A 20,000-nucleotide genomic window follows, 5' to 3' on the forward strand; every position below is an offset into this window, starting at 1 on the left:
TGTGTTCTGTAAGTGTGTGTTCTGTAAGTGTGTGTTCTGTAAGTGTGTTCTGTAAGTGTGTTCTGTAAGTGTGTGTTCTGTAAGTGTGTGTTCTGTAAGTGTGTGTTCTGTAAGTGTGTGTTCTGTAAGTGTGTGTTCTGTAAGTGTGTTCTGTAAGTGTGTTCTGTAAGTGTGTGTTCTGTAAGTGTGTTCTGTAAGTGTGTTCTGTAAGTGTGTGTTCTGTAAGTGTGTGTTCTGTAAGTGTGTTCTGTAAGTGTGTGTTCTGTAAGTGTGTTCTGTAAGTGTGTGTTCTGTAAGTGTGTGTGCTTTCAGGGTTTTTCTGGAGTGCTATATATAAAGCCTGAGCCTCCAGGAGCTGTCTGACCTGCTCCTATGAGAGAGAGCGTGTGTGTGTGTGTGTGTGTGTGTGTGTGTGTGTGTGTGTGTGTGTGTGTGTGTGTGCGTCTGCTGAAGCGAGAGCCAGTGAGGAGAGGTCCTGAGTGGTGACGGAGATCCAGACACCAGGCAGACAATGGCCTAGTAATTGTCTGCCACCTCTCCTCTACTCCCTCCTCCAATATCTCACTCTCCATCTATTCTCTCTCTCTCTCTCTCTCTCTCTCTCTCTCTCTCTCTCCTTCCTCGTTCGACCTCGTCTGTCTTTCCCGCTGTGTATCCATGCGTTTTACTCCCTCCCTCCCTCCCATGTCTCTCTCTCTCTCCCTCATCCCTCTCTCTCTCTCTCTGCAAAGCAGGTCAGGTAATTGTTGCTGCTGCTGGGAGACAGGGCGGAGCTGTGTGTGTGTGTGTGTGTGTGTGTGTGTGTGTGTGTGTGTGTGTGTGTGAGCAGAATAATGGCTTTGTCTCCACGCCTGCCTCATCTGCAGCTACTGCTGCTACCTCTGTCTGCACAGGCCCTTACAGCTGACACACACACACACACACACACACACACACACACACACACACACACACACACACACACACACACACACACACACACACAGTTATAGAGCTGAAAGGGGGACATGCCCAAGGGTCGGCTGGAGAGGTAAAACAAACAAACAGAGGAGAGGGAGGAGCCTGGAGGGTGCCTGGGACGCCAAAGGACAAGACCAGTGAAAACCAATCAAATCTAATTAATTAATTAATTAATTAATTAATTACCAAATCAATTAGCCTGGAAGTGAAGCATGCCGAGTCAACGCGGCCAGCCTTTCACAGCCTCTGAGAACCCTGCGACCACCGGCCCACCGGCCCACCAGCCCACCGGCCCACCGAGCCCACCGAGCCCACCAGCCCACCAGCCCACCGGCCCACCGGCCCACCTCTGAGGGAGATCAGACAAATCCACTTCTTGCTCTCGAAAGGCGTTGGGGCGGCGGAATGTCTCTCTCCAGCAAGACCGACTCATGTGTCATCGAACGGGGGGGGGCGAACATCAACATCAACGCCGCCGTTTCCCGCCAATTAGATAATCTTCGCCAAAAAACCACCACGGTACGGTGAAAAGACGCACATTGTCAGATGTGAGATAATAATGGGACTGATTGATGCAGTCTGAGATCACTTTGTCCAGCAGACGAGGACGGTGTGATTCAACCCGGCGGATTATACAATGTGTTACACAATGTCTCTCTCCCATTCTCCCATTCTCCCATTCTTCATCTGACAGCACGGGGCCAGAAAGTTCACATTTTTCCATAACGAGCGACGCAACATCAGCCCTTTGGAAAAGTCGACAGAGAGGGGGGCATTCATAAACGCCAGATCAGATTTCAGAGGCGAGCAGCGTTTTGAGGAGCTTGTCTTCTCGGAGAAGAGCCTGACATCAGAAGGGAGTACTGTCAAAATCAGGGACATAAACCAGTCATTAACAATCAATTGTTAATTACTGTGGCTCTGGCCTGTGGGTTGAAGATGTCGTCTCCAAATATCCAAACTGTTATTACACTATTATACAGTTGACAGATTAAATAAGAGTTGAATGATCAGCTGTTTATAGATGAGGCCAGCCCTGAGAGAGAGAGAGAGAGAGAGAGAGAGAACAGAGAGAGAGAGAGACAGAGAGACAGAGAGAGAGAGAGAGAGAGAGAAAGAGACAGAGAGAGCAGAGAGAGAGAGAGACAGAGAGAGAGACAGAGAACACACAGAGAGAGAGAGAGAGAGAGAGAGAGAGAGAGAGAGACAGAGAGAGCAGAGAGACAGAGAGACAGAGAGACAGAGAGAGAGAGAGAGAGAGAGAGAGAGAGAGAACACCAGTCATCCTCAGGCGTAGGGGTATTGTAATCGTGGTTCCAGGAAACAGAGAGCTGCTTCTCCTAATGACTCTGTCCACTGCACTGGGGTAATAGCCTGCTGATGGAAAACACAACTGGCCAATTACACAGCCCATATCTAATCACAGAGGTCAGAGGTCAACGCCCATCCACCATCCATCTTCATTCTGTCACTGTTTCACCGGCTGTTGTGCTGTCAACAACATAGGGGTTTCAATCGGAGACAGGGATACATGAGATCCCGAAGTGAGATCCTGAAGTGCATGGGATCTCAGACACCTCAGAACAAGTCACTGAGATTGTGTCTCAGTTTTTCTGACACAGTTGACTGTACTGTAAGCAACATGATGCAGGTCTGTAAGAAGCGCACGCACACACACACACACACACACACACACACACAAAGGTAAGGCTCTCATTAAGGACCAGGGTTCAGTAATAAACCTGAGGTAAGAAATAGACAACGTGCAACACTGACCCCCTGCTTTAGAGAGTGACTACACACACACACACACACACACACACACACATCAACGCAAGCAGACAAACATAATCCCTGTCCATACATAGACAAATATAGCCCTACACACCTCCAAACAGACACCCCAATCAAGGCTTATACTTATTACAAATGCTGACACACACACACACACACACACACACACACACACACACACACACACACACACACACAGAAATGTGTCATGACACACACGGCCAGACAGGAGCAGTGACCGGAGGCCCTGTCAATAAGGCTGACTGTGATGGAATTCCGTCTCCGACGTCTCGTCTCGTCTCGTAATGTGTTGTAATAAAAGGAGACGGACAGCTCTGCTCAGACAGCTGTTTCACGCTAGGGGGAACACATCCCCTCCGAAAGGCCTCAACCTCATGAAGTTTCCTCTCCGCGGACATAAAAACCTGTATTATTCTGGGCAGGCCCGTCCGTTCCAGGGCTCGGACCGTTGTGGTCCTGACTGAAGACGGTCCAAACGCGCGGCGCTGGTAGCGAAAAAAGAGACGTCTAGCGAATCACAGACTCCTCTCCCGTGTCAGCGCCCGGGGTCCGATGTCAGAAGCATGCTAATAGAATTAGACTGGGGCAAAAGAACCAGAGACCCGACCTTGTCGGCTAGACCGGAGTGCGGCCAACATGGACGCTGAGACGCCACTCAAGAGAAACGGCCTGAATAGGGGGAAATAACCGTCTCTCCCGTTTGTTAAATAACCGTCTCTCTCTGATTCGTTCTATACCGGTCTCTCTCCTTCATTTAAGAACAGTCTCTCTCCTTCGTTAAATAACGGTCTCTCTCCTTCATTTAAGAACAGTCTCACTCATTCGTTAAATTAACGGTCTCTCTCTCTCAATCACAGTGCGTCTCCTTCGTTGGCTGCGTGCCAGCCAGGTGTGTCCTCTGCCACTGTATGCAGGGACACAGAGCCAACGAAGCCTGGTGCTGTGGATCAGTGAGCTGATCAAACACACTGTGTGAATGGCACAAGTTTATCTCATTGTGTCCTCCCCCGCAGGTAGACCTTAGCGGAAGAATCTGCAGGTGAGTTACGCAGACACAATTGCCTGTGTGTGTGTGTGTGTGTGTGTGTGTGTGTGTGTGTGTGTGTGTGTGTGTGTGTGTGTGTGTGTGTGTGTGTGTGTGTGTGTGTGAATGTGGAGGTAGAGGGGACTATAAGACACAGCTGAGCAAACGGTAGGAAAGTGTGGGATATCCAGTGGATTAACTCACTGACACGCACACAAATACCTCAACAAACAGGAGACACTTGAAAAGGCATCTGGGAAAACTCCCGTAGAAGAGAACACACCATCAGCCAGCCTCAGAGGGTCAGAGCTCTATCCACAGAGCTCTCCTGGCAAACACTGCAACTTCAATTGCCTAAAATATTAACAGTTATATAGTTATAGTTTTATCTCCAGCAGTATAGACAGAAGTGGTGTGTGTGTGTGTGTGTGTGTGTGTGTGTGTGTGTGTGTGTGTGTGTGTGTGTGTGTGTGTGTGTGTGTGTGTGTGTGTGTGTGTGTGTGTGTATTAGCATTAGCTGAAATGGTACTGCAAGTGTTGGTGTGTATGTGTGTGCGTCTGTGTGTGTGTGTGTGTGTGTGTGTGTGTGTGTGTGTGTGTGTGTGTTAGCGTTAGCTGCAATGGTATGGCAAGTGTTGGTGTGTGTATGTGCGCTAAGCTAGCTCCAGCTGTGGCGTGCTTTGAGGCAGAAATGAGCGGAGGTGTGAACACACAGCCAGGAGCTGCCCTCTCTCACCCTGACACCTTCCCTAAGTCCACTTCCTCCTACTTAATTAGAAGGATGTGCGGGAGGGGCGGGGGGTGGGGGGGGGGAGGGGGGGGGGGGGGGCGTCATGGCGAGTGTGATGAGAGGAGGATTACGGTATGAGTGGTATGGAAGAGAGAACAGGGGGATAGAGAGAAGGAAGGAAAGAAGGAAGGAAGGAAGGAGGTACGGTCATATAATTAGGTTGAAGTCGTACCGGACACAGAAACTCACCTTCACACTGCTTCCCGTCCCCCTTGTACCCCGGCTTGCAGATGCACTTGAAGGATTTGGGGGTGTTCTGGCACAGGGCGTCGATGTGGCAGTCATCCGTGGCCTCGGAACACTCGTCAGCGTCTACGCAGAAACACCACAGGACAACCGTAAACCACCGGTCGCCACCACAGGACAACCTTGAACCACCGGTCGCCAACGACTCAGCCGTAAAGCAAACACTGAACGAAAGACTAGAAGGGTCTGTTGATAAAAAGCCAAACTGATTCTGCATTTGTAAAATGAACCTTGGGTGAAACCTTTTATTTTTTTTATGATTCTTATTTTTTTAAAGAAACAATATTTCTGCATAGTTCACAGCCTCTAAGGGATATGGTGAAAATGCAAGTCTATCCAGATAAACAGTCAGGCTGGAATTATGTACTTTGGCAGTGTTCAAAATTGAACGCTGCTCGCGTAAAGCAATGACCTGGCAGCGAGGGAGACAGTGGGAGGAGGGTTGGGTTTCATACCCCTGTGGGGCAGTTTCCCGGGCACAGATTAAGACTAGTCCTGGATTTAATAACACTTTCAATGGAAAATCTCCATTGAGAACGCTTTTTACTCCAGGAGTAGTCTTAATCTGTGTCCGGGAAACCAGCCCATGTATGTAAGATCTGAAAGAAAGTATTGATCATACATTAGATATCAAAGACCATTCTCGTCAGATTACTTTTAACACTTGTTCAAATGCCTCCTTAAACACGCACAGGCAACATCAATTAGCCTACTACAAAGCACCACTCCAAACAGCTCATGTACTGTAAAGCATTGTAGATTAGAACCTGTCACCACGAACGAAAAAACATTAATACAATCCAGAGAGAGAGGGTGTGTGTGTGTGTGTGTGTGTGTGTGTGTGTGTGTGTGTGTGTGTGTGTCGGGGTTCAGCGGATGCCTCTGGAGCCTGCGTGACCAGAGGGAATCGCTGCCTAATTGATCAGGTCATTGTTAGAGAGGGCAGTCACATCTGGGGCCGAATCCAAGGGCCATGGGCCAGCTAATTACATCTTGTTCACACACACACACACACACACACACACACACACACACACACACACACACACACACACAGAACAAGAGAGAGGGAGGGAGAGAGAGAGAGAGAGAGAATGTCTTTCATTCATCTTACAAAATCTCTTATTCTTTCTCTCCTTCTCACAGTTGATGTACAGTATCTCTGTGTGGGAGTCGTACGCCAGCTAGCCTGCCTACCTCCCCCTCAGCCTTGCCCCTCATCTGGGTATAAATAGCCCATGTCAGGCAGTCCGGCGAGGAGCAATAAGCCCTGCGTTTATTTCCTCCCCAGCCGTCAGCTCTGTGCTCCTCTGCAGGGTAAGCCCTTCTGCCTGGCCCTCGGCCCAGCTCAACAAAACGCAATAAATAAACAATAAAACAAAACAATATAAAAATAATCACAATAAATATCTGTATCAAGTGGATGACGGCTTTATTCACTCCAACCACAGGACCATAAATTCTGGAATGGATAGTTCAGCTGCCATGTTCTCATGGTTTTCGGACTTTGAATTGGTGCCGGCCCTTTGACAGGGAACTCTTTGGGGCATGTTCATCGTAGGACAATTAAAACACTCATGAACTGAATTGTAGCCTATGAGAACAAAACCAACCTAAACGGCCAGAGCAGTGTAGGAAGTGTTTGTTATATAGAATACCCTCCAGTAATTCACGGTTTAACAAAGCCCTTGCTGGCTTTAGTGGCTGTCTCAATATTGACTTGTCGCCCTTCCATAGTGGGAGATAAACAATACGGACGTCCTATCTGGTGAATGGTGGTCGATATGGGGCTAGAGATCGCCACCTCCAGGGACCGTGACGGGCCTCCCCCCTCCGACCCACCTCCATATGGACACCTCAGGGCAGGGAACTGATCCGGAAAAGATGCTCTCAGCTCATAGGCAGGACTCGTTCAAGCGGAGGAGTAAAAAGGTGCCGTGTCATACTTTCACACATAAACCAGTCTCTCACATATCTCGCCCAGATTTATGTGGAGGTAAAAATGAGTTATCTGACGGCGACGGACCGAATTGCCAGTAGCCTAGGCCGATGTTATCCCACTTGTTTTACATTCATGGTAGAAAATACAAAGTGACGCAATAAATGCTGAACTTTAAGACAATATTTAGAGCAATATTTTCTATGTAAATTGGCTTACCATGTGTATTCCATCGTTGGGTCAGGATTAAAACTACCTCAGTTATTCCGCGCGCATTCATTCTATTCCGCGCGCACCATCTCACAATTGTTATGACTAATTGGCAATTAAGACTAATATAAAACTGTGTATTTTCTTTAGTTGCTGTTGTGCAGCATCTGTTCATCAATGTGTCGTTTGGTCTGTTCATATAGACTAGCCTACCATTTGCCAACCTACTTTAAATAGTCCATTCACCAAGTGTTTCTAATAATTTTTTAGATAGTAAGTCAAAAGTTAATTCAGTCTCCCGGGCCCACTCTAATTAGGATGAACACAATTCGCGTTAAAAGCCTACACACAGTGTTTTTTATTTATTCATGTATTCTAAATTGTGTATACTGCTCAATAAAACATTGACTGATTAAAAAAAGGTGCCCCTTGCAATCTAATAAAAAGGGTAGGCAGAAGAAGAAAGAGAGCTCTTACCTGCGAGTCCAACATTCCCCATCACCTCCCAAGTGTTTATGAGGAGGAAAAACAAACAGACGTACCAGGAAAAACAAGCACTTCCCATGGTAAAAAGCGGAGATAGAATGCAGTTTTTTGGTTGTGTGTTTCTATGATAAGAGAACCGTTTTGGTACTGGCACTAGAAGAGGACGGCAAGACCAACGGAGCCGCTCTTCGCCCGCTGATTGGCTTGCACACATTTGAGGAGGGGATTGGAGGTAGAGGAAAGTGTGTGCGTGTGTATGTGTGTGTGTGTGTGTGTGTGTATGTGTGTGTGTGCGTGTGTGTGTGTGTGTGTCTGTGTGTGTGTGTGTGTGTGTGTGTGTGTGTGTGTGTTTGTGTGTGTGTGACAGACAGACACAGAGAGAGAGAGAGCGAGAGCGAGCGAGACAGAGAGCGAGAGAGAGAGAGAGAGAGAGAGAGAGAGAGAGAGAGAGAGAGAGAGAGAGAGAGAGAGAGAGAGCGCATAATTCTAATCACATTATCAGCGGGAATTATCTACTGAAAAACGTACAACTGCACACATTTGAATTGTGCTATGAATTGCGCTTCAGAAATAAAACTGCCATATCCTCTTTTCAGTTCTCTACAATGCATTTTAATCACTCAGAAACATATCACCTCGTAAATTCTCAATTTGGAACAACAAATTAGAATTCTAAACATTTACGATTCTAAACACGCACTCAACTCAATTTAGACTTTCATTCCTTTGTCAAAGTCAGACCTTTTGGTGAGCCCACAGTTTTGCGCGTCTCTAATCTGAGGTGCAGTGATACTGCCCCCTGCTGGTGTTAGCCAGCCAGTGCTCTGAACCTGGTCCCGCCCACTTCTCAATGACAGAGGACTAATTTCTGACCAATCCCTGCGCTTGGACAAGGAGTCGTAAAGTGTCATGGCGTCTCCCTTGAAGGGGGCTTGGTGCTGGAAAATCTAGCCATTGTCCGTGATTTCTTTCTTCTGTAAATGTTTTTCTAATAGTGAGAGGAACATTTTCAAGACCAAGACGTGACCATGGGGACTGTCCATGCCAGGGTAAGCGATATTTCTTGAAATTATGAGACGTGGTAATGGAATTCTGCATGACCTCCCCAAGTAATCTGTATTGTGGCAGCATTGCTTTTTCGTACTCGATGTACTATGGGTGGTCTCACAGATAGGCCGGGGACTGTGGACCCGATATAGCTTTGTATGAATGGCAAAGACCATTATCAAATGCAGCTAGCTGGTAACAGTTAGTAAAATGTAATGTCTTCGATGTTTTCGTGCATATTATTGCTAGCAGTGCGAGTCAGTCCTCAAATGGCCAATCAGTCTGCTACAATCGGATTGTCAAGTTCACAGAGAACAAAGAATGAGAGCCAATGTGTCAACCTTCTGTTGTTTGTAACCGTCCACATATTTTTTGTTTCCTTGTCACGCCGGTCGTGCAGAGCCTGGATCCGCTGCCGATGCACGGCCGCGACTTGGGCGTCCACCCCGACGACGTGATCGAGGCAGTGGAAGCGGAGCAAGAGACGAAAAAAGAGATCCTCGAAAACAAAGATGTGAGTGTTAACCTATATTCTACACTAAATAGATAATTCCCTGTAATTCCCAGTTCCCTGTAATTTCTGACAGCTTATTAAATGTTTGTTTTTTTGGAATGTCTCTTAGGTGGTTAGGGTATGTATGGTGCGCCTGACTTATCTTCTTGTTAATTTTTAGGTTGTTGTTCAACATGTCAACATTGAAGGGTTGGGAAGAACTAAGGAGGATCTGCTGGGATATGAAATCTCTGAGGTCTTCAATGCAAAAAACCTCATTGATGTAAGGAGGATCGGAACACAAGAGACATCAGTGTCCAGACTGATCTCACTAAAACATCACTCCCTGGATTCTGATGAAACAGCTGTGTGCAATGAGCTCTGCGTTATGTCTTTGACAGGTCATGAAGAAATCTCATGTTGCCAGGCAGAAACTTCTACGTCTGGGCATCTTCAAAGACGTGGAGGTCGTCATTGACACGTCAGAAGGTACAGAGTGTGAATCCGTCACACAGCTCTTGGTGTGTGTGTGTGTGTGTGTGTGTGTGTGTGTGTGTGTGTGTGTGTGTGTGTGCGCGCGCGTGCGTGTTCGCGTGCGTGTGCGTGTGTGGTGTTTATTATAATTCCAACCCCTCTCTAACACCCAGGTAAGGATGCGTTGCCGAACGGTCTGGACGTGACGTTTGAGGTGACAGAGATGAAGAGGCTGACGGGCAGCTACAACACCATGGTCGGCAACAACGAAGGCAGCATGGTGAGAGACTACACACACACACACACACACACACACACATATATATACATACACACAGATTAAAAACATGGACAGGGCCACGTTTGAACAGATCACAGCCCAAAAGATTGTTGTTCAGGGACCTCTTTTCCAGTGAATGTTCAGCTATGACACTCCTTAACACATGGAGAGGAGATGTCAGTGTTCAGTAGGTTTACAGACGGGTTGGCCAGCTCCACGGTGTGGCAGCTACTCTGTATCCACCGTTGAATGAAAGTGACTGAAAATGTGAATATAATTCAGATCATTTTGTCAGAATAATTTTGCTAAATGAGACCCAAGTATGTTTTTGTGTTAGAGATACACTGTGGTATGGTGATGCAGGATTTTTTCTTTTTCTTTGAGACCAAGGTCTGCTTTTCAAGGGTGCCCTGATTACAAAATATATCCACATCCCTATAGATAGCAGGTAGAAGGTGGGTGTGACCTGTCTGTCCGCTGCTCTCTGTCTCCCAGGTCCTGGGGCTGAAACTGCCAAACGTGTTTGGCCGCGCAGAGAAGCTCACCTTCCAGTTCTCCTACGGGACCAAGGAGACCTCCTACGGACTGTCCTTCTTCAAGCCACAGCCTGGAAACTTCGAACGCAAGTACGAACACCAAGACCTGTCTCCCAGCTCCGTGTGTGTGTGTGTGTGTGTGTGTGTGTGGGGATATGAAATTGGCGTCCCTTTATGACTTTGCCTTTGACTGATGATTGTTCCGTGCATTATTTTCTGACAATTTTTCTTTTTTAACGAGCCTTTATCCCGAATGGATTAGCGTTTTCCGCTACGAGTTGTTACCTGTTGCTACCACAGTTACCTGTGTCAACGATTACCAGTGGATACTATTGACCGGTTATGTCCTCTGTTGCAGCCTTACCCTTAACCTGTACAAAGTCACAGGCCAGTTTCCATGGAGCTCCCTGAAGGAGACGGACAGAGGAGTCTCCACAGAGCTCAACGTAAGCGTCCCCGCAGATGTCATCATTGTGTGTCTGGAAATGACTGATGTCATTGCTCACATTTGGGTGACTTAAATGGGTTTTTTTACCCCAAAAAAATGATATCACTTTTTTTTTATTGATTATTATTCTCCTCTTTCTCTCTCCCTCCCCCCCTCTCTCTCCCTCCCCCCTCTCTCACTCCTTCAGTTTCCTGTCTGGAAGACCAGTCACACTCTGAAGTGGGAGGGCGTATGGAGGGAGTTGGGCTGCCTGGCCCGCAGTGCCTCCTTCGCCGTGCGAGAGGAGAGCGGACACACCCTCAAGTCTGCCCTCTCGGTATAGACCCTCTTAGACCCCCTAAATGCCATTTGTTTTTTATGCCCCATGCACCAACCTCACCAAGTCAATTCCCTGTATGTGCAAATATACTTGGCCAAATAAAAGAGTTCTGATTCTGATTCTGAATTCTGATTCTGATTCTGAATTCTGATTCTGAAATGGCCGTTCTCTGACAGACTTTACCCTGTGTTCTCATTGTAGCGCAGCGAACCTCTTAAGTACAATAAGCCATCTCTAACCTCTGTCATAACTGATGTTCCCTTCCAGCACACCATGTCCATAGACACCAGGAACTCTGCTATCTTCCCCAAGAAAGGTGCCTTAATGAGGATCAACCAGGTCTGTGTGTCTGTGTCTCTATGTGTCTCTGTGTCTGTGTCTGTCTGTGTCTCTGTGTCTCTGTGTCTCTGTGTGTCTGTGTCTCTGTGTCTCTGTGTCTCTGTGTCTGTGTCTAATTGTATGCAGTACAACAGCTCTATAGCTGTATTTGCTGAGGTCCAGCTGATGTTGTGTTCTGCTCTGCCCCCTGTAGGAGCTGGCTGGCTACACAGGCGGAGACGCCAGCTTCCTGAAGGAGGACTTTGAGCTGCAGGTGAACAAACGGCTGGTCTGGGACTCGGTAAGTCAACACTACTTACACACTCTCACACTCACACTCACACTCACACACACACACACACACACACACACACACACACACTCACACTCACACTCACACTCACACTCACACTCACACTCACACTCACACTCACACTCACACACACACACACACACAAGGGAAACCCCCCTGATCAAACAGGCAGGGAAAGCGTTTATGTTCCGCCTGATAGAGGTTGATTTATGTCTGTTTTTATTCTGCTCGTTTGATCTCTTGACAGGAGGTTCTTTCAGTGATGTTGTGAGGTTATCTGATTGGTCCTGTTGTTCCGGGCGGTCTCTTTCAGGTCCTCTCGGCCTCTCTCTGGGGTGGGATGCTCTTCCCCATCGGAGGCAACCCGTCCTCCATCGCTGACAGGTAGGCCCGGTGTGAACAGAAAATTCCATCTGTTTTTGACGGGAAGTCACTAGGTGGCACTGTTGAGTTGGAGGGGAAGAAGAAGAAGAAAAAAAAAGAGCTTAAAAAAAGATCTAACCTCTTAAGAATGTTCTTGTGTGGAACGCTTGGCCTGTGGAGTGACACGTGTGCGTGTGCGCTTTGTGACACGTGTGCGCTTTGTCCAGGTTCTATCTGGGCGGTCCCACCAGCGTGCGAGGCTTCGGAATGTACAGCATCGGCCCGCAGAGCGAAGGTGAGGTCACGTGCTCTCTGTCTCTCTCTCTCTCTCTCTCTCTCTGTCTCTCTCTCTCTCTCTCTCTCTCTCTCTCTCTCTCTCTCTCTCTCCCCACCAACCGCTGACAATGGGACCACATAAATACAGGGATGACACAGTGAGTTTTAGTGGAGGATTAAGTGTGTTGTGGAAGTGGAGGAGTGGAGGATTGTGTGCTGCGCTGCGTGTCTTTGTGTCATCGAGTTTTTCATACGTGTCATGATGTAACTTGTGTGTTGCCACAGGGGACTACCTTGGGGGAGAGGCGTACTGGGCCGGGGGGCTCCACCTGTACACCCCTCTGCCCTTCCGTCCGGGCCGGGGGGGTTTCGGGGACCTCTTCAGAACACATTTCTTCCTCAACGCGGGCAACCTGTGCAACCTTAACTACGGTGGGTGCCACACACTCAACACTCGGAACCTTGCTGTTCCAGGACGTTGGCCGTGTCTCAATACGGCAAAAGGGGCCGAATCCTTCCCCTGTCTCCTTGTCAATCGTTTGTGAAAGGGAGATGATTACGTGGCGTTTCCCATCAGTGTAAACGAGAAGGAGGAAGAAGAAGCCACATCGTCCAAGACGTATTGAGATGCACCCAGTCATGTGATTGTGATGATGATGGTTGTGATGTGTTTCCCTGTCTCCAGGTGAGGGTCCGCGGGCCCACCTGCAGAAGCTGGCAGAGTGTATCCGCTGGTCGTACGGAGCGGGTATTGTGCTGCGTCTAGGGAACATCGCCAGACTGGAGCTCAACTACTGTATTCCCATGGGGGTTCAGAGTGGAGACAGGTACAACACACACACACACACACACACACACAGTGCATATGTATAACATACACATACACACACACACACATACATATATACTGTGCATACAAATACCACACACACACACGCACATATATACTGTGCATACAAATACCACACACACACACGCACATATATACTGTGCATACATATATCCCCCCCCCCCCACACACAGACATACTGTGCATACATATACCACACACACATACGTACACAGTCACAGCACACACACACACACACACCTAGTGAGGTTCTGTGTAGATGCATCCCAGAAGGGGTTGATAGAGACACTGATCGTAGAATCGATGAGTGCTACATCTGTTCTGTGGCTCTTCATCATCATCATCATCATCATCCTCTTTCTTCCTTCCTTCCTCCACAGGATATGTGACGGCGTCCAGTTTGGAGCAGGAATCCGCTTCCTGTGATGTCATCACCCCGCGCCCTGGGTCTAGCTGCAGAGAGCAGTGATTGATGGGATAGGGAGAGAGAGCATTGTCACTGGTTGTCTGTCATAGAGTGTAACACTTAGCTGTGGGATCCTACCAGAATGCATGGTCCTGGAGAAGTGGCCCCGCCCCCCTTTTTTGATATTAACCAATGGTATCACCCACTATGTTTGCTGTGTTGGAAATGTACTTTTGGCCAATGAAAGAGATTTGGGCGTATTCCCCCCCCCCCCCCCCTGTATTCCAGGACTGCTGCCTACCAATAGGAATGTGACTCTTGATTTTGTTGTAGATTTATTTAACCCTATCAGAAGCAATCTTGCGACCCGATGAGTGTCAGTTGAGCTAAGTTATTTTTTCGGTTGCGATAACCCGGAATAAGAGATGAAACGTGAGAACAAAAACCAGCACTTTTTTGACAATAGAATTCAGCCCACGGAAGGGAATCGACTCCTATTCATGCCAAAACGGTCGGTTCAAATGTTTTACGATGCGACATTGCCCATCTCCACTGCAGCCGCTGTGAATGAGAGGAGGAACCCCCCCCCCCCCCCCCCCCCCCCCCCCCGAGTGTGGCCCCCCCGCCCACCATCAGTGCTCTTACCGTTAGTCCTCTTTTAGTGTTGTCTAAATCTGTTCTGCACACAAATAAATCACGTTTGTTCCCAAGTTTACGATCTATTTGTTTTATGGTTGCTTAGATAAGTTCAACTCTTCTCATTGTCTGTGCTGAGTCTGTTCAACCGGTACGCCTGCAGTCAGACAGAACAACAATGGACGTGACTCATTGGCTGGATGCCATAAATGTAAACACGTAAAATGTCTCGTTTGAACAGCACTTGTCTCTTCAACCGAGACACATCCATTGTTCTGTCTGACTGCAGGGATACCGTTCAGCACATAAGACATCCAGTCAATTGCTGAGCAGCCTAAATTCATGTCACAGTTTGAAATGTGATGTCGGAAATATGTTTTTCCCTGTAGCAGGCACTTTGTCCTCGCTAACATCCTGTCTTTTTGTGTTACACATTTTTGTTACCCTTTTGCAATGGATAGTTTTATCTTACCTTCCTGATCACATCATGAATGCTACATAAGACACACTTGTGGTTGGAAAGTCACATTGGGTGACGTCTGTCCTTGACAGGTATCTGGCTCTGGACTGCATTCTCCGGTTCTGATATGGGAGAGATAAGACAGCCATCCCTAACGGTGATAAAAACATATTTGTTAAGCAATCAGCTAAGAATAATACAGAATGTGTGTGTTCAGACCCTCTCCAAAGTAGTGTGGTGGATCACAGAACAAACATGCAAATATGAACTTAAATGACAACGACTGGCCCAACTACAAAATAGTGAATGAAAATACTGTCCACACAAACATATAGTGCTTCAAATGTAGTCATTGATATTGCATAAATATGGTCATATTCTTCTGTTAATAAGGGTTACTAGAGGTCAAAGACAATGTCACACTCACTGCCCAGTTGACCATGTCAATAACATCTGTGGGGGTGTGTGTGTGTGTCCCTCCATGCTTGGACGTTTGCATAAGGGGAACCTGTGCCGGGCAGTTTATTGTGGATGTGAGCAGCAGACGCATGTTTGATCAGAACTGTTCCACTCTGGGAGTCAGAGCAGGTGTGTTCCGCTCTCTCTGATATGGACAGCATAGCGGAAAATGAAAACAGTCGTTCAGACCTTTTTTCTTTTTTCGATTAAGGAGCATTGAAACATCTTGAAGATACTGTATGCGAAAAATGCAACAGTATGAGGGTTAAGCTTAGTGGCATACAGTGCTCAGGAAGTGACCTGACCGGAACGGTGCAATATTGAACACACCTTGGTGTTCTGACACTATTCAGATAAACTAGTGTAGGACAGCTCTTTCATATCAGCATCCATGTGGCGTGGGTGGGTGTGTGCGACGGACGGGGTTCGAACCCGGGTGTCCGATGGTAAATATGGAATTGGTTCTAGTTTTAATATTCATCACACTTAGCCATCCAGAAATATGGAAACAGTTCATAAGAGAAATGTGATAATTAAGTAAAACGGTTGCGACAGACAATTGTGTATGATATTCAGCAAGATTGTAGCCGACTGTATATCTTTTTTTTGTTGGGGTGGGGGGTTACAATGTGACCATTTTATGAAAAGAGGCGGATCGTTGGTTACGCGCATTTTTCCTCAGTGTACAGTACCGGTATGTTACGTCATCGTGGCCGTGCCCTTCGCTGTTACAGCTAGCCTTGGATAATTGAATACTTATACAAAGAATTAGATGACAACATCATATCAGCAGGAGAAAGTATCAAATCCTTGATAAATAAAAAAATAAAAAAAGGAAACGTTATTAAGAGGGTCAGAAGTGCGCGGGCGATGCAGGGCTTGTGAACGCGCACGTCGGCCGGCTGGCTCGCACGCGGGGGGTTGGGTATAAGCTGGCTGTGGCTAGCTCAACTCACTGCTACTGTCACACACATTTCTAGCAGGTGTGTGTGCGTGTATGTGTGTGTCGCCGGCAGCGCACGTCCCCCCCAAAGCCCACGTTGGACTAATCATTCTGCAGTATTTTGATTGTTTGCATTTAATAATACACCGTCATCATGTTGTGGACAGCGAACAAGATCATTAGGAGGTTCTCCACCAGCTCAGTGAGTAACGCTGTTTACGTCCCATCACATTTCCATCTCTCTCTCTCTCTCTCTCTCTCTCTCTCTCTCTCTCTCTCTCTCTCTCTCTCTCTCTCTCTCTCTCTCTCTCTCTCTCTCTCTCTCTCTCTCTCTCTCTCTCTCTCTCTCTCTCTCTCTCTGTCATACTGTAGCTGTAATGGTATTGAGAATCCCGATCGATAGCCAGGTAGTCAGAGGGTGTTGTCATTGTGGTTTAAACGCAAGTCAGAGTTGAGTCATCCGTCCTCCTGATTTGACTGTGCAAATCAACTCCCATGTGTGTACAGTGCGCCGTACAGTAACACAGATATTATGCATGCTTGACAATCTCTCCTGCTGGCTTTCTGTGTGACTGTGTATCACGTAAACTTAATATGTACGTTACGTTATGGTTACAATTATGTATTTGTGTTAGGGTCATTTTCCAAGGCACATGTCCTCTTTGCCAATTGCCACGTTACAGTACGCACGCTGTTCCTTTTTTTTGATGCACGAATTACTTCCACTGTCCAGGCATATGGAGTTGCATCAGCATGCGGGCTAGGCGAGCAGTATAGCGGCTTATATTATCAGCTGACCAGCGAGCAAGCTGAGCTATTGTACGGCATGCCACAGCACCATGCCTAACGTCTAATGACATTTTTTTAAATTAATAATTGTCAATAATATCTGTCGTACTGTGTGCAAAGGGTACCCGACCCATGCTACTGTATAAACGGTGAAAACAACTAATATTTTCGCAAGAATGGGGTCCCTCTCTTATCATGGGCATTGTATAGGCTGCTGGTGATAGTTAGGACTGGAACACCGGCATGCCTGAACGCGTGAAGGTAGTTCCTACTGTTGTTTTATGTTTACAGTTATAAAACAGTTCTAACAGTTTGTCGTCAGACCATATAATGCATAAACTTCGAAGAATCCTTGAGTTCGAATACACACATGCACATTTCAGCATGAGAAATGTTCCTTCTACACACTCCCAGGCTCTCACATGGGAGGTAGCGGACACTTGAACTCATGAACAGCATTCATTCTTAGTGGCTGTAGTGGGCTGTGCTTGGTGTAGCCAATAGCTTCTCAGATCTCACCATCTCAGAGGATGACACTGATGAATAGCCGGTTGGGCTTGCCACAAAGAGGGGGGGGGGGGGGGCTGGTTACTTAACATTGGCAAAGAGAGAGTAGTGTAAATGCTTTTCAACGTGGTAAAGAGTCCATGTGCACTAAGCGGCTCTGAACCAGTCATGGGTCTTGGAAAACGTAGGTTGTGTTTAGCCCGGTATAGTCTAGTCCTTGGATAACTGTTTTGTATGACAGAAAGAGTTTGACTTCTACCGTCCTGACTCACACGCTCACTCTTCTCCCTATTACAGCATTATTACCAAAATAAGCTGAAACTCGCTCTGATTGGCCAGAGCCTGTTTGGACAGGAAGTATACGCCAACTTACGGAAGCAGGGCCACAAGGTGGTGGGTGTATTCACTGTCCCAGACAAGGATGGCAAGGCGGATCCTCTGGGTGAGTGACACATGGAGAGGACTGCTATCTCTCTCTCTCTTTCTTTCTTTCTCTCTCTCTCTCTTTCTCTCCCTCTTTCCATGCTTTCTTTCCCTCTCTCCCTCATCCTTCACTCTGCCATTCTCTCCCTCCCTAGTTCTCTTGCTCCCTCTAAGAAACACTTTAACACACTTTTATCCCAGGGAGGGAGGGTGGGAGGGAGGGAGGGAGGGATCCAGTCGCACCTGTTGAAACAATTAACCCACAGAACTAAAGCTGCTCTACACATTCACATCTTTTTTTTAAAATATGTTTTTAGGGCATTTCTGCTTTATTGGGATAGAGATAGTAGAGGTTGACAGGAAGGATGGGTGAGAGAGAGAGGAGGGATGACATGCAGGATATGTCGATGGCCGGAATCGAACCAGGGACCTTGCGATGATACGGTATGTGCTGTAGTGTGCTACGACACTTGAGCGCCCCCTACACATTCACATCGTCACTGCCTCAGTCAGAGATATCCAGCTGATAGTGTGATAGGGTGGGCTGACTAGCAGTCTGTTCTCTCTGGCCGCCTAACTGAGTTACTAGAGTTTGTCTGTGTGATTACTCCCACTCACTCTCATCCTTAAATGAGCTGTAATGGCTTCAGTGCTGAGCCCGGACATCTGAGGCCCCGGGGTGAAGCCCCAGCTGGGTCTCTCTCTCTCTCTCTCTCTCTCTCTGGGAGGGGACTCGGCCCTGTGCGTGAGGTGGATGCGTGTTGACTCTGTAGCCCTCTGACACAAAGGGGGGCCTTTATCCTGCGTTAGACCTGGGATAGTGGGCCCATTGTCTCCGCAGGAAGAGGTCCTGTGTGGCCCGGCGGGGAGAGGCAGCAGTGAGGTGAAAAGTCTGTTGTGTTTGCCGGAGGGACGCTTTGATATGATGCAATTTACCCAGGCTGCACCAGAAAGGACTCCTCCTCCTCCGCCTCCTCCTCCTCCTCCTCCTCCCCCTTCCTTTCTTTTTTCTCCCATATCTGTTTCTTTCCATCTTTCTCTCATATCCCTCCTCTCTCTCTCTGTCTCTTTCTTTTTCTCTCTCTCTCTATTCTCTCTCTCCATCTCTCTCTCGCCTCTCTCTTTCCTCCCCGTGTTGATATGAGATGATGTCTTTGCGTTTGTTTTGGACCTGATGGTGTCGATAGGACATCATACTTAAGGCTCTGCCCCCACAAAGCAAACAAACGCACCCATGTGACAACAATGCCCTGACTAGCCCCTATAGAACGCACATAATACTTAACTCTGATTTAGCTTAAGTACAGCCTGACTTTGCAGCAAGGTTTTGCGGCCTACTGGGTCTCTGGCACAATAAGGAGAGGTCTGTGCCATCTGGCCCTGGACAGAGATCTCTGTGTTATTAGAAAGCATTTGGCAGAAACAGAGGTTTTATCCCCCCCAAATTCCCACTGGAGGGAGGGAGGGAGGGAGAGGGGGAGAGAGAGGGGGAGGGAGGGAGGGAGGGAGGGAGAGAGGGAGGGAGAGATTTCTGAGAACCCTAAATAGTTGGACACAGGCGATGTGTAGGAGACATTTGTTGCACAACATGGAAACAGGTTTGAGTAAAACTTTTCACCTTTCCTTTAGGACCTTTCACCTTTAAGGCTTATATCCTTAATTAATGTCAATTCCCAAAATGCTTACCAAGCAGATTATTATTATTATTTTATTTTTTTGTAATTTACCTCACAATGACTGTGTTATGTCACATCTGTGTTATGTCACATATCTGTAAACCACCTGTGAGTACAGTAGCGTCTATAGGGGTACAGTATACTGTAAGCTACTGTAGGAGGTCACTTATATAATCTCAGAAAGCATGGCTCACTCATGAAGCATGTCCTACCATGCTCAGCACAACTCGTTTTATGAGGCCAACCAATAACAGCAAGACATGTGGAGGGGCCCTAATATCTCCCTCCCTCCCTCTCTCTATCTCCCTCCCTCTCCTTCTCCCTTTCCCTCTGCCTCTCCCTCTCTCTCTCTCTCTCTCTCTCTCTCACCCACACACACCACACCCTAAGACGGACTTCATGCCCCCTTCCCTGTCCCATCCGTCCTATCAGTGTGTGTGTGTGTGTGTGTGTGTGTGTGTGTGTGTGTGTGTGTGTGTGTGTGTGTGTGTGTGTGTGTGTAATTTGTGTAGAG

The 20,000-nt window shown here is 47.5% G+C and overlaps 2 protein-coding genes across 3 annotated transcripts in view; both read left to right on the forward strand.

Annotated features, from left to right (window-relative positions):
• The first annotated feature begins 8,375 nt into the window (after positions 1-8,375).
• On the forward strand, positions 8,376-14,303 carry samm50l (sorting and assembly machinery component 50 homolog, like). The gene is made up of 15 exons (XM_083692518.1): positions 8,376-8,519; positions 8,918-9,031; positions 9,192-9,293; positions 9,412-9,499; positions 9,658-9,764; positions 10,260-10,390; positions 10,659-10,746; positions 10,936-11,064; positions 11,335-11,406; positions 11,600-11,686; positions 12,012-12,082; positions 12,289-12,356; positions 12,623-12,769; positions 13,023-13,164; positions 13,568-14,303. Exons 1-15 carry the CDS (start codon positions 8,499-8,501, stop codon positions 13,611-13,613), a joined length of 1,413 nt encoding a protein of 470 aa, XP_083548644.1. The 5' UTR covers positions 8,376-8,498; the 3' UTR covers positions 13,614-14,303.
• A 1,782-nt stretch (positions 14,304-16,085) lies between these two features.
• Positions 16,086-20,000, forward strand: part of aldh1l2 (aldehyde dehydrogenase 1 family, member L2) — a 15,959-nt gene continuing 12,044 nt past the window's right edge. Inside the window, exons 1-2 of one of the 2 annotated variants that reach the window (XM_083692327.1) lie at positions 16,086-16,293; positions 17,685-17,829. In XM_083692327.1, coding sequence (XP_083548453.1) covers positions 16,246-16,293; positions 17,685-17,829 — 193 coding nt within the window. In that variant the 5' untranslated portion in view covers positions 16,086-16,245. The remainder of the gene's footprint in view (positions 16,294-17,684; positions 17,830-20,000) is intronic. The other variant, XM_083692328.1, reaches the window with a different exon arrangement.

Source organism: Argentina silus (genome assembly GCF_951799395.1).
Source record: "Argentina silus genome assembly, chromosome: 20".
Lineage (NCBI taxonomy): Eukaryota > Metazoa > Chordata > Actinopteri > Argentiniformes > Argentinidae > Argentina > Argentina silus.

Excerpts from the sequence above, each read along its gene's own strand:
- samm50l (XM_083692518.1), top strand. The coding sequence starts at position 8,499 with ATGGGGACTGTCCATGCCAGG. Across the intron at positions 10,747-10,935 it reads GAGTCTCCACAGAGCTCAAC|TTTCCTGTCTGGAAGACCAG; the intron begins GTAAGCGTCCCC and ends TCACTCCTTCAG. Across the intron at positions 12,357-12,622 it reads CATCGGCCCGCAGAGCGAAG|GGGACTACCTTGGGGGAGAG; the intron begins GTGAGGTCACGT and ends GTGTTGCCACAG.